Source organism: Oncorhynchus gorbuscha, linkage group LG23 (assembly GCF_021184085.1).
Source record: "Oncorhynchus gorbuscha isolate QuinsamMale2020 ecotype Even-year linkage group LG23, OgorEven_v1.0, whole genome shotgun sequence".
Taxonomy (NCBI): Eukaryota; Metazoa; Chordata; class Actinopteri; order Salmoniformes; family Salmonidae; genus Oncorhynchus; species Oncorhynchus gorbuscha.
In genome coordinates, this window is record NC_060195.1 from 31,369,632 (window position 1) to 31,384,631 (window position 15,000).

The 15,000-nt window shown below is 44.5% G+C and overlaps 1 protein-coding gene across 5 annotated transcripts in view; it reads right to left on the reverse strand.

Annotated features, from left to right (window-relative positions):
* The window catches only part of LOC124011107 (testican-1-like), a 450,156-nt gene that overhangs the window by 57,403 nt on the left and 377,753 nt on the right, over positions 1–15,000 (reverse strand). For all 5 annotated transcript variants that reach the window (XM_046324141.1, XM_046324139.1, XM_046324138.1 and 2 more), the window contains one exon: positions 8,926–9,049. In XM_046324141.1, the coding sequence (XP_046180097.1) occupies positions 8,926–9,049 (124 nt within the window). The remainder of the gene's footprint in view (positions 1–8,925; positions 9,050–15,000) is intronic.

Below are 15,000 nucleotides of genomic sequence, written 5' to 3' on the forward strand. Positions count from 1 at the left end.
ACAGAGACACAGAGACAGAGAGAGACAGAGAGACAGAGAGAGAGACAGAGACACAGAGAGAGACAGAGACACAGAGACAGAGAGAGAGAGACAGAGACACAGAGAGAGACAGAGACACAGAGAGAGACAGAGACACAGAGACAGAGAGAGAGACAGAGAGAGAGAGACAGAGACACAGAGACAGAGACACAGAGACAGAGAGACAGAGACAGAGACACAGAGAGAGACAGAGACACAGAGAGAGACAGAGACACAGAGACAGAGAGAGAGAGACAGAGAGAGAGAGACAGAGACACAGAGACACAGAGACAGAGACACAGAGACAGAGAGAGAGAGACAGAGAGAGAGAGAGGAGCAACAGATCAATAGACACCCCACACGACCAACAACATTGGACACTTTATGGAACACAAAGCCTTCACTTTATCATCCTGGAATATCCAAGGCCTGAGGTCATCTGCCTTTGGCCTAAAGAGCAGGAACCCGGACAAAGAAATTGGTAATACAGACATTGTCATCCTGCAAGAAACCTGCTATAGAGGAGACGGACCCACTGGTTGCCCTCTAGGCTACAGAGAGTTGGTAGTCCCATCCACCAAACTACCATGTGTGAAACAGGGAAGGGACTTAGGGGGTATGCTAATTTGGTACAGAGCAGACCTAACTCAATTAATCAAAACAGGGACATTTACATTTGGCTAGAAATTCTAAAGGAAATGATATTAACAGAGAAAAAAGTATTCCTGTGTGCTAACTATATTCCCCCCCACTTTAATGAAGACAGCTTCTCCATCCTGGAGGGGAAGTCAATCATTTCCAGGCCCAGGGACATGTACTAGTCTGTTGCGACCTAAATGCCAGAACCGGACAAGAACCTGACACCCTCAGCACACAGGGGGACAAACACCTACCTGGAGGTGACAGCATTCCCTCCCCTATATGCCCCCCTAGGCACAACTATGACAACATAACCAACAAAAACGGGTCACAACTCCTTCAGCTCTGTCGCACGCTGGGTATGTACATAGTCAATGGTAGGCTTCGAGGGGACTCCTATGGTAGGTACACCTATAGCTCTGTCGCACGCTGGGTATGTACATAGTCAATGGTAGGCTTCGAGGGGACTCCTATGGTAGGTACACCTATAGCTCTGTCGCACGCTGGGTATGTACATAGTCAATGCTAGGCTTCGAGGGGACTCCTATGGTAGGTACACCTATAGCTCATCTCTTGGCAGTAGTACTGTAGACTACTTTATCACTGACCTCAACCCAGAGTCTCTCAGAGCGTTCACAGTCAGCCCACTGACACCCCTATCAGACCGCAGCAAAATCACAGTCTCCTTGAACAGAGCAATACTCAATCATGAGGCATCAAAGCCAAAGGAACTGAGTAACATTAAGAAATGCTGTAGATGGAAGGAATGCAGTTTGGAAACCTACCAAAAAACAATTAGGCAACAACAAATTCAATCCCTTTTAGACAATTTCCTGGGTAAAACGTTCCACTGTAATAGTGAAGGTGTAAACTTGGCAGTAGAACATCTTAACAGTATATTTGACCTCTCAGCTTCCCTATCAAATCTAAAAATCTCAAATAGAAAACAGAAGAAAATGAACAACAATGACAAATGGTTTGATGAATAATACAAAAATCTAAGAAACCCCACAGAGCCCCGGGACAGCAGCACAATTAGACCCAACCAAATCATGAGAAAACAAAAAGATAATTACTTGACACATTGGAAAGAATTAACAAAAAAACAGAGCAAACTAGAATGCTGTTTGGCCCTAAACAGAGAGTACACAGTGGCAGAATACCTGACCACTGTGACTGACGCAAACTTAAGGAAAGCTTTGACCCAATTTGTAAGTCGCTCTGGATAAGAGCGTCTGCTAAATGACTTAAATGTAAACGTAAATGTACTATGTATAGACTCAGTGAGCATATCCTTGCCATTGAGAAAGGCAGCCGTAGGCAGACATGGCTCTCAAGAGAAGACAGGCTATGTGCTCACTGCCCACAAAATGAGGTGGAAACTGAGCTGCACTTCCTAACCTCCTGCCCAATGCATGACCATATTAGAGAGACATATTTCACTCAGATTACACAGATTCACAAAGAATTTGAAAACAAATTGGGTGAAATTCCACAGTGTGCCATCACGCAAGCAAGATTTGTGACCTGTTCCCACAAGAAAAGGGCAACCAGTGAAGAACAAACACCATTGTAAATGCAACCCATATTTATGCTTATATTTATGGTTATATTTATGCTTAACCATTTGTACATTGTTACAACACTGTATATATACATAATATGACATTTGTAATGTCTTTATTGTTTTGAAAGTTCTGTATGTGTAATGTTTACTGTTCATTTTTATTTATCTACCTCACTTGCTTTGGGAATGTTAACACGTTTCCCATGCCAATAAAGCCCCTTGAATTGAATTGAATTGAATTGAATTGAGAGAGAGAGAGAGAGAGAGAGAGAGAGAGAGAGAGAGAGAGAGAGAGAGAGAGAGAGAGAGAGAGATTGAGAGAGAGAGAGAGAGAGAGAGAGAGAGAGAGAGAGAGAGAGAGAGAGAGAGAGAGAGAGAGAGAGAGAGAGAGAGAGAGAGACAGAGAGAGAGAGAGAGAGAGAGAGAGAGAGAGAGAGAGAGAGAGAGAGAGAGAGAGAGAGAGAGAGATGTATATACAGTGCCTTGCGAAAGTATTCAGCCCCCTTGAACTTTTTTATATATTTTTTTATTTCACCTTTATTTAACCAGGTAGGCTAGTTGAGAACAAGTTCTCATTTGCAACTGTGACCTGGCCAAGATAAAGCATAGCAGTGTGAGCAGACAACACAGAGTTACACATGGAGTAAACAATTAACAAGTCAATGACACAGTAGAAAAAATGGTGGAGTCTATATACAATGTGTGCAAAAGGCATGAGGAGGTAGGCGAATAATTACAATTTTGCAGATTAACACTGGAGTGATAAATGATCAGATGGTCATGTACAGGTAGAGATATTGGTGTGCAAAATAGCAGTAAAGTAAATAAATAAAAACAGTATGGGGATGAGGTAGGTGAAAATGGGTGGGCTATTTACCAATAGACTATGTACAGCTGCAGCGATCGGTTAGCTGCTCAGATAGCTCATGTTTGAAGTTGGTGAGGGAGATAAAAGTCTCCAACTTCAGCGATATTTGCAGTTCGTTCTTTGCGACCTTTTGCCACATTTCAGGCTTCAAACATAAAGATATAAAACTATTTTTTGTGAAGAATCAACAACAAGTGGGACCCAATCATGAAGTGGAACGACATTTATTGGATATTTCAAACTTTTTTAACAAATCAAAAACTGAAAAATTGGGGGAGCAGAATTATTCAGCCCCTTTACTTTCAGTGCAGCAAACTCTCTCCAGAAGTTCAGTGAGGATCTCTGAATGATCCAATATTGTGTGTAATCAAGTCTCCGTATAAATGCACCTGCACTGTGATAGTCTCAGAGGTCCGTTAAAAGCGCAGAGAGCATCATGAAGAACAAGGAACACACCAGGCAGGTCCGAGATACTGTTGTGAAGAAGTTTAAAGCCGGATTTGGATACAAAAAGATTTCCCAAGCTTTAAACATCCCAAGGAGCACTGTGCAAGCGATAATATTGAAATGGAAGGAGTATCAGACCACTGCAAATCTATCAAGACCTGGCCGTCCCTCTAAACTTTCAGCTCATACAAGGAGAAGACTGATCAGAGATGCAGCCAAGAGGCCCATGATCACTCTGGATGAACTGCAGAGATCTACAGCTGAGGTGGGAGACTCTGTCCATAGGACAACAATCAGTCGTATATTGCACAAATCTGGCCTTTATGGAAGAGTGGCAAGAAGAAAGCCATTTCTTAAAGATATCCATAAAAAGTGTTGAACACACCATCCCCACTGTCAAACATGGTGGTGGCAGCATCATTTGTTTGGGCCTGCTTTTCTTCAGCAGGGACAGGGAAGATGGTTAAAATTGATGGGAAGATGAATGGAGCCAAATACAGGACCATTCTGGAAGAAAACCTGATGGAGTCTGCAAAAGACCTGAGACTGGGACGGAGATTTGTCTTCCAACAAGACAATGATCCAAAACATAAAGCAAAATCTACAATGGAATGGTTCAAAAATAAACATATCCAGGTGTTAGAATGGTCAAAGTCCAGACCTGAATCCAATCGAGAATCTGTGGAAAGAACTGAAAACTGCTGTTCACAAATGCTCTCCATCCAACCTCACTGAGTTCGAGCTGTTTTGCAAGGAGGAATGGGAAAAAATTTCAGTCTCTCGATGTGCAAAACTGATAGAGACATACCCCAAGCGACTTACAGCTGTAATCACAGCAAAAGGTGGTGCTACAAAGTATTAACTTAAGGGGGCTGAATCATTTTGCACGCCCAATTATTCAGTTTTTGATTTGTTAAAAAAGTTTGAAATATCCAATAAATGTCGTTCCACTTCATGATTGTGTCCCACTTGTTGTTGATTCTTCACAAAAAATACAGTTTTATATCTTTATGTTTGAAGCCTGAAATGTGGCAAAAGGTCGCAAAGTTCAAGGGGGCCGAATACTTTCTCAAGGCACTGTATACACCTTACACACACTAATTAATAAACACCATCACACTACTGACCATATATACACCTTACACACACTAATTAATAAACACCATCTCACTACTGACCATATATACACCTTACACACACTAATTAATAAACACCATCTCACTACTGACCATATATACACCTCACACACACTAATTAATAAACACCATCTCACTACTGAATTAATAAACACCATCTCACTACTGACCATATATACACCTTACACACACTAATTAATAAACACCATCTCACTACTGACCATATATACACCTTACACACACTAATTAATAAACACCATCTCACTACTGACCATATATACACCTTACACACACTAATTAATAAACACGTCCACCAAAAAAAGAGGGCAGAATCTTTGCTTGCTTTATTGACTTTAAAAAAGCATTTGAATTTATTTGGCACGAAGGGCTATTCTACAAAATTTTCCAAAGTGGGCTTGGTGGTAAGGTGTATGACTTAATAAAATGTATGTACACAGAAAACAAGTGTGCAATAAAAATCAAAAACCAAAGAACATAATTATTTTCGCAACGTCGAGGTGTGAGACAAGGCTGCAGATTGAGTCCAAATCTTTTCAACATTTATATCAATGAATTAGCAGACATGTTGGACCATTCTCCAGCCCCAGGACTCACACTATTTGACAGAGGTGAAATACCTGCTATATGCTGATGACTTAGTACTTCTATCACCAACCAAAGAAGGTCTTCAACAGAACATTAATATTCTAGAGCAATATTGCCATAATTGGGCCCTGGCAGAGAGAGTTAGAGTTAGTTAGAGGGAGAGAGTTAGAGAAGGGTAGAGTTTTGTCATCTATGAAAAATAGAAGACATCCTGTCAGAAGGCATCCATATTCATGGCCTCATCATTGCTGCATCAGAGCCAGGGAGGAGCCAGGGAGGAAGAGGGAGAGAGGACTGCACCCCTTAAAACTTACACATATTACGCACACACACGCACGGTTTATAGATGCAAATACAGGCGCACAAGTAAACATGCAACACAAACATACGCTTACACATGTGTAAACACTCTCCCTCGCAAAAAGAATCATCTAGTCCTCACACACAAACAGAATTATGTCCATGTCTGCATGTATAGCTGTATACATAAAGAGATGGAAAGGGAATGCACTTCTCATCACAAGCAGGAGATGATTTATATTCCTCCCTCCTTACCTCCCATCCTCCCGTCCTCCCCCTTTACTCTATGGACTTTAGTTATAAGCATGTCATGCAAAGTAACTACAGACAGACATGACTGTATTCTCCCCAGGACTGACCTACCTAGCCCACCACTCGCAGCTCCTCCCCCAGGATTGTGTTTCCCCTCCCCCGACAGACACACTCTATCCATCCCTCAGCACACTTTTCCATCTGGAGGAGAATGCCTCTCCCTGCTGTTTGTCTTTAGATTGTATTTTCTCTTCCTGAATCCCTCCATCCATCTCCTGAAATCCCATCTTCATGACAAACAATAAAACACACTCACTCACTCCATCACCCTCCATACTTCCCTAACTCCCCTGGCTGATGCTGCCAGAGAAAAAAATAGGGACAGAGTGACAGAGACAGAGAGAGAGAGTGACAGAGAGAGAGAGAGAGAGAGAGAGAGAGAGAGAGAGAGAGAGAGAGAGAGAGAGAGAGAGAGAGAGAGAGAGAGAGAGAGAGAGAGAGAGAGAGAGAGAGAGAGAGAGAGAGAGAGAGAGAGAGAGAGACAGAGAGAGAGACAGAGACAGAGACAGAGACAGAGACAGAGACAGAGACAGAGACAGAGACAGAGGACAGGAAAGCGAGAGAGAGAGAGAGAGAGAGAGAGAGAGAGAGAGAGAGAGAGAGAGAGAGAGAGAGAGAGAGAGAGAGAGAGAGAGAGAGAGAGAGAGAGAGAGAGAGAGAGAGAGAGAGAGAGAGAGAGAGAGAGAGAGAGAGAGAGAGAGAGAGAGGGAGAGAGAGAGAGAGAGACAGAGACAGAAGACAGGAAGGAGAGAGAGAGAGAGAGACAGAGACAGAGAGAGAGGAAGAGAGAGAGAGAGAGAGAGAGAGAGAGAGAGAGAGAGAGAGAGATGGAGGGAAAGAGGGACAGTGACAGAGAGACAGAGAGAGAGAGAGAGAGAGAGAGAGAGAGAGAGAGAGAGAGAGAGAGAGAGAGAGAGAGAGAGAGAGAGAGAGTGACAGAGAGAGTGAGAGAGAGTGAGATAGAGGGAGACAGAGACAGAGGACAGGAAAGAGAGAGAGAGAGAGAGAGAGAGAGAGAGGTGGTATGTGGGGAGGAAATGTAAACTAGAAGAGCTTTTTTGCGGACTTATTTTACATTCCAGAGTTGTGCTTGTGTGTGTGTACGTGTGTGTGGTAGTGCGCGTGTGCATGTGTCCGTCCGTGACATGATTGCACGCTGACTGCATTAATTTGATTGTCACCATCTCTGTGATATATTCAGATGAACCCTGCTCACGCACACACAATCACTTTCCAATTAAAAGATCTTGTCAGGGTCATGTTTGATGAGGAGGAAACTAACAGACAGCTTATGAATAAATTCATAATGAACACATTGGGTCTCTTTCAGATAACGTCAGGCCGTATTTCTCCGAATATCTGTGTTCACTTTTATATCACATGTAAGAGGGCAGAGATAATTAAATATCCACCAATGACGATGCAGAATGCACACAATCCAACACACAATAGAACCAGTTGTACTGCTACATATTTCAAGACATGAGGGTGCAGTGACATACCCGATGGGTTGGACGATATTTTTCTCCTCAATCATCTTTAAAAAATGTATACTTAAAAACTGGACATCCACCAATCCTCTGGTGTTAATACAATGGAAAAGTCAAATGCTTTATTATATAAATGTTGAAAGTGCGTGGGTGATGGAAAGATAGGAAAATGGTGCAGTTTGGGGCCATGTAGCGGAGTGTGACACGGGCACTTGAAATGGGGGTGTGTATTAGTGGGTCTGGGCAGGTTGATGTAGTTGATGGAGATGGGTTGTGTATTAGTGGGTCTGGGCAGGTTGATGTAGTTGATGGAGATGGGGTGTGTAGTAGTGGGTCTGGGCAGGTTGATGTAGTTGATGGAGATGGGGTATGTATTAGTGGGTCTGGGCAGGTTGATGTAGTTGATGGAGATGGGGTATGTATTAGTGGGTCTGGGCAGGTTGATGTAATTGATGGAGATGGGGTGTGTATTAGTGGGTCTGGGCAGGTTGATGTAGTTGATGGAGATGGGGTATGTAGTAGTGGGTCTGGGCAGGTTGATGTAGTTGATGTAGATGGGGTGTGTAGTAGTGGGTCTGGGCAGGTTGATGTAGTTGATGGAGATGGGGTGTGTAGTAGTGGGTCTGGGCAGGTTGATGTAGTTGATGGAGATGGGGTGTGTAGTAGTGGGTCAGGGCAGGTTGATGTAGTTGATGGAGATGGGGTGTGTATTAGTGGGTCTGGGCAGGTTGATGTAGTTGATGGAGATGGGGTGTGTAGTAGTGGGTCTGGGCAGGTTGATGTAGTTGATGGAGATGGGGTGTGTAGTAGTGGGTCTGGGCAGGTTGATGTAGTTGATGGAGATGGGGTGTGTATTAGTGGGTCTGGGCAGGTTGATGTAGTTGATGGAGATGGGGTGTGTAGTAGTGGGTCTGGGCAGGTTTATGTAGTTGATGGAGATGGGGTGTGTATTATTGCATCTGGGCAGGTTGATGTAGTTGATGGAGATGGGGTGTGTATTAGTGGGTCTGGGCAGGTTGATGTAGTTGATGGAGATGGGTTGTGTATTAGTGGGTCTGGGCAGGTTGATGTAGTTGATGGAGATGGGGGTGTGTATTACTGGGTCTGGGAAGGTTGATGTAGTTGATGGAGATGGGGGTGTGTATTACTGGGTCTGGGAAGGTTGATGTAGTTGATGGAGATGGGTTGTGTATTAGTGGGTCTGGGCAGGTTGATGTAGTTGATGTTTGTATGTGTTTATAAAAGATCATCCTTTCCTTAATGAAATACCTCATGAGCTGAGGACTTCACTTGAAGTACAGTTACAATACTGGTTTCACGACAGACAGACAGACAGACAGACAGACAGACAGACAGACAGACAGACAGACAGACAGACAGACAGACAGACAGACAGACAGACAGACAGACAGACAGACAGACAGACAGACAGACAGACAGACAGACAGACAGACAGACAGACAGACAGACAGACAGACAGACAGACAGACAGACAGACAGACAGACAGACAGACAGGTTTAGGGTTGAGGTTAGGGACTCACCGCTCTTCTCTGTTTTGTGGCTGTGTGGTTTGACCAGTTCCAGATCAGGCAGACATGGACAAGGTCCTCCACACTTCAGAGCGATGTTCTTCCCTGACTTACACTCCTGGAACTCCAGCGTACACTACAAAACACATAGAGAATCATGGGTAGCGGAGTCTTTCTTCAGAGAGGCAGATGAGGCAGGCAAGACTCGCGTGAGGCACCATTGGACATTCAGCTCTGATGAACAGATGTTGTCATTAAGAAGTCCTGTAAACACCCACGCATACGCATACACACACACTCACACTCACACAGATGCTGCTGGTTCTCTTCGCCTTGTGTATTAGAGAGAAGCCATTTCAAGGACAGCCCCCAATACAACTGCAGACAACAGATTACAGTAATCAGGTAATGAACAAATTAAAGTTGTTTTTAATCGCAAAATAACAAACCTCAAATGGATTTGAAAGATGGTTTCTTGTCAAACCAAAGAATAATCACATTTTAAGTCAAATTTGAATAGAATTTGCCTCTGAGGGCCTGGAGAGATGCACGTGTCTCACACTGTCACGCTCTGACCCTAGTTCTTGTGTTATTTCTTTGCTTTAGTTGGTCAGGACGTGAGTTGGGTGGGTATTCTATGTTTTGTGTTTCTAGGTTGGGTTTCTTGTTTGGCCTGATATGGTTCTCAATCAGAGGCAGGTGTTAGTCATTGTCTCTGATTGGGAACCATATTTAGGTAACCTGTTTTCTGTTGGGGATTGTGGGTGGTTATTTTCAGACTGTGTGTCTGCACCAGATATAATTGTTTTGGTTGTCACTTTGTTGTTTTGTGTTTTTGAAGTGTTCAGTTTTCCATTAAAAAGATGAACAGTAACCACGCTGCGCTTTGGTCCTCTATCTCCAGACGACAACCGTTACAGACACACAAACATACACACACACCATTGAACGTGTCAATGCGTAATTTAATTTAGCATTTTTTATCGTTCAACCAAGTATGTTATAACAATAAGACGCCTGAACGTATGATTCAGTTCCACACGTTGTGTTAATGGAATTCACTGCACAATATAACAGACAAGACCCACTGTACTGACAGGACCCACTGTGCTGACAGGACCCACTGTACTGACAGGACCCACTGCACTGACAGGACCCACTGTACTGACAGGACCCACTGTACTGACAGGCCCCACTGTACTGACAGGACCCACTGTACTGACAGGACCCACTGTACTGACAAGACCCACTGTACTGACAGGACCCACTGTACTGACAGGACCCACTGTACTGACAGGACCCACTGCAGTGACAGGACCCACTGTACTGACAGGACCCACTGTACTGACAGGACCCACTGTACTGACAGGACCCACTGTACTGACAGGACACACTGTACTGACAGGACCCACTGTACTGACAGGACCCACTGTACTGACAGGACCCACTGTACTGACTGGACCCACTGTACTGACAGGACCCACTGCACTGACAGGACACACTGTACTGACTGGACCCACTGCACTGACAGGACCCACTGCACTGACAGGACCCACTGTACTGACAGGACCCACTGCACTGACAGGATCCACTGTACTGACAGGACCCACTGCACTGACAGGACCCACTGTACTGACAGGACCCACTGTACTGACAGGACCCACTGTACTGACAGGACCCACTGCACTGACAGGATCCACTGTACTGACAGGACCCACTGTACTGACAGGACCCACTGTACTGACAGGACCCACTGTACTGACTGGACCCACTGTACTGACAGGACCCACTGCACTGACAGGACCCACTGCACTGACAGGACCCACTGTACTGACCGGACCCACTGTACTGACAGGACCCACTGTACTGACTGGACCCACTGTACTGACAGGACCCACTGTACTGACTGGACCCACTGTACTGACAGGACCCACTATATTGACAGGACCCATTGCACTGACAGGACCTACTGTACTGACTGGACCCACTGTACTGACAGGACCCACTGTACTAATAATAATAATAATAATATATGCCATTTAGCAGACGCTTTTATCCAAAGCGACTTACAGTCATGTGTGCATACATTCTACGTATGGGTGGTCCCGGGAATCAAACCCACTACCCTGGCGTTACAAGCGCCATGCTCTACCAACTGAGCTACGGAAGGACCACAGGACCCACTGCACTGACAGGACCCACTGTACTGACAGGACCCACTGCACTGACAGGACCCACTGTTCTGACAGGACCCACTGTACTGACAGGACCCACTGCACTGACAGGACCCACTGCACTGACAGGACCCACTGTTCTGACAGGACCCACTGCACTGACAGGACCCACTGTTCTGACAGGACCCACTGTACTGACAGGACCCACTGCACTGACAGGACCCACTGCATTGTTTATTAATAATTAGGTTGGTGCTTATATTTGTCATATGTAACACATGTACAAGTGTGTAGAATATGTATTTTTTGCATATCCCGACTCCCCCTGAGACAACCTCAGAGAGTGGGGTCACTGACCAGGGTATGCCATTAACAACAGTGACCCAGGAGCAATTAGGGTTAAGTGCCTTGCTCAAGAGCACAGAGGGAGTTTACACATAGTCGGCTAGTTGGCTCAGGGATTCGAACTAGCAATCATTCGGTTACAAACTCAACGTTCTTAATCCCTAAGCTACCTGCCGCCTGTCTACCATCTGTCAAGGTGGGGATTATAATGCCTGCATATAAACACAACTCATTAACCACAGTGTCTATTGGGCCTACATTAATTAGGTCAAAAAGTTACTGACCTTTCAACTCTTTCATGTTAGGATATTACATAAGCTGGACAGTGTGAACATGTAGCAACATTGTGTGAATGTTTCTCATTCTTGGTGTCTTTACATATTTAGACATAAACCATTTATTTTCTTACATTTCGGCCATTGTGCACGGCACCATAGACTACGTACTGCATTAAACATTTAGATAGCATTTGCATACTGCTTGGTAAGAAACCTGGTCCCAATTGTTGCATGCATATCTGGGACAGGCTCTGTAATGGCTTTGTTTCTGTCTCTTTATGCATTATTATTGAAATGTAAATAATAAATAGCCCTTGTTTTTTCCTCCACATTTTTTGCTCAATCCTGTCACAAACTTGACAGAGGGTAAACAGTACAGAGGGTAAACAGTACAGAGGGTAAACAGTACAGAGGGTAAACAGTACAGAGGGTAAACAGTACATAGGGTAAACAGTACAGAGGGTAAACAGTACAGAGGGTAAACAGTACAGAGGGTAAACAGTACAGAGGGTAAACAGTGCAGAGGGTAAACAGTACAGAGCGTAAACAGTACAGAGGGTAAACAGTGCAGAGGGTAAACAGTACAGAGGGTAAACAGTACAGAGGGTAAACAGTACAGAGGGTAAACAGTACAGAGGGTAAACAGTGCAGAGGGTAAACAGTACAGAGGGTAAACAGTACAGAGGGTAAACAGTGCAGAGGGTAAACAGTACAGAGGGTAAACAGTACAGAGGGTAAACAGTACAGAGGGTAAACAGTACAGAGGGTAAACAGTGCAGAGGGTAAACAGTACAGAGCGTAAACAGTACATAGGGTAAACAGTACAGAGGGTAAACAGTACAGAGGGTAAACAGTACAGAGGGTAAACAGTGCAGAGGGTAAACAGTGCAGAGGGTAAACAGTGCAGAGGTTAAACAGTACAGAGGGTAAACAGTGCAGAGGGTAAACAGTACAGAGGGTAAACAGTGCAGAGGGTAAACAGTGCAGAGGGTAAACAGTACAGAGGGTAAACAGTGCAGAGGGTAAACAGTACAGAGGGTAAACAGTGCAGAGGGTAAACAGTGCAGAGGATAAACAGTACAGAGGGTAAACAGTGCAGAGGGTAAACAGTGCAGAGGGTAAACAGTACAGAGGGTAAACAGTACGGAGGGTAAACAGTGCAGTGGGTCCTGTCAGTACGGTGGGTCTTGTCAGTACAGTGGGTCTTGTCAGTACAGTGGGTCTTGTCAGTACAGTGGATCTTGTCAGTACAGTGGGTCCTGTCAGTACGGTGGGTCTTGTCAGTACGGTGGGTCTTGTCAGTACAGTGGGTCTTGTCAGTACGGTGGGTCTTGTCAGTACAGTGGGTCTTGTCAGTACAGTGGGTCTTGTCAGTACGGTGGGTCTTGTCAGTACAGTGGGTCCTGTCAGTACAGTGGGTAAACATTGCAGTGGGTCCTGTCAGTACAGTGGGTCTTGTCAGTACAGTGGGTCTTGTCAGTACAGTGGGTCTTGTCAGTACAGTGGGTCCTGTCAGTACGGTGGGTCTTGTCAGTACGGTGGGTCTTGTCAGTACAGTGGGTCTTGTCAGTACGGTGGCTCTTGTCAGTACGGTGGCTCTTGTCAGTACAGTGGGTCTTGTCAGTACAGTGGGTCTTGTCAGTACAGTGGGTCTTGTCAGTACGGTGGGTCTTGTCAGTACAGTGGGTCCTGTCAGTGCAGTGGGTCCTGTCAGTACAGTGGGTCCTGTCAGTACAGTGGGTCCTGTCAGTACGGTGGGTCTTGTCAGTACAGTGGGTCTTGTCAGTACAGTGGGTAAACATTGCAGTGGGTCCTGTCAGTACAGTGGGTCTTGTCAGTACAGTGGGTCTTGTCAGTACAGAGGGTCTTGTCAGTACAGTGGGTCTTGTCAGTACAGTGGGTCCTGTCAGTGCAGTGGGTCTTGTCAGTACAGTGGGTCTTGTCAGTACAGAGGGTCCTGTCAGTACAGTGGGTCCTGTCAGTACAGTGGGTCCTGTCAGTGCAGTGGGTCCTGTCAGTACAGTGGGTCCTGTCAGTACAGTGGGTCCTGTCAGTGCAGTGGGTCCTGTCAGTACAGTGGGTCTTGTCAGTACAGTGGGTCTTGTCAGTACGGTGGGTCTTGTCAGTACAGTGGGTCTTGTCAGTTATATTGTGGAGTGAATTCCATTAACACAACCGTGTGGAACTGAATCAATCAGACGTTCAGGCGTCGTATTGTTATAAACATACTTGGTTGAGTGGTATATAAGTCACACCTTCAAGTTAAAAATATACACAATACCGTTCAAAAGTTTGGGGTCACTTACAAATGCTGATGCTCCAGATACTCAACTAGTCTAAAGGCCAGTTTTATTGCTTCTTTAATCAGTACAACAGGTTTCATCTGTGCTAGCATAATTGCAAAAGTGTTTTCTAATGATCAGTTAGCTTTTTAAAATTATAAACTTGGATTAATTAACACAACGTGCCATTGGAACACAGGAGTGATGGTTGCTGATAATGGGCCTCTGTACGCCTATGTAGATATTCCATTAAAAAGCAGCTGTTTCCAGTAACAATAGTCATTTACAACATTAACAATATCTACACTGTATTTCTGATCAATTTTATGTTGTTTTAACATAATTTTTGGGGGATTTTCTTTCAAAAACAAGGACATTTCTAAGTGGCCCCAAACTTTTGAAAGGTAGTGTATCTATATAAAAACACCACGTTCACACGTACAATATTCATTTATTGCATTTATCCTCCGTCCTAACACACATGTACAAATGCAACACACACACAACCACACACACTGACTCTCTCCACTCTCTTGCTGACACTTTCAATTTCACACATTCCAATTTAAATCCATCACTTTCTCCCTGACAGTTCTTAGATAGCAGCACTAATGTCGCTTAATCCAATTTGTTGACAAAGTTATGCCGCTCTCCCCTTCTATACATATTGAATTACCTGTCGAGAGGGAGGAAAGGAAACTGATGAAATATTCCCCAGCCAATTCAATTGACTGCTATTTCCAGGCTAGTGAAACACTGGTGCTGTCAGCACCAATAATCTCTGTCTGTGGATGGCTTTGATATGTTTTTAATTATGTACAAATATAGGAAAGAAACTAGAGGCAAAAGTAGAGGGGCAAGTACAGAGAACAGAAGAGGGAGAAGGAAGGAAGGAAGGAAGGACGGAAGGGAGGAAGGAAGGAAGGAATGAAGGAAGGAAGGAAGGAAGGAAGGAAGGACGGAAGGGAGGAAGGAAGGAATGAAGGAAGGAAGGAAGGAAGGAAGGAA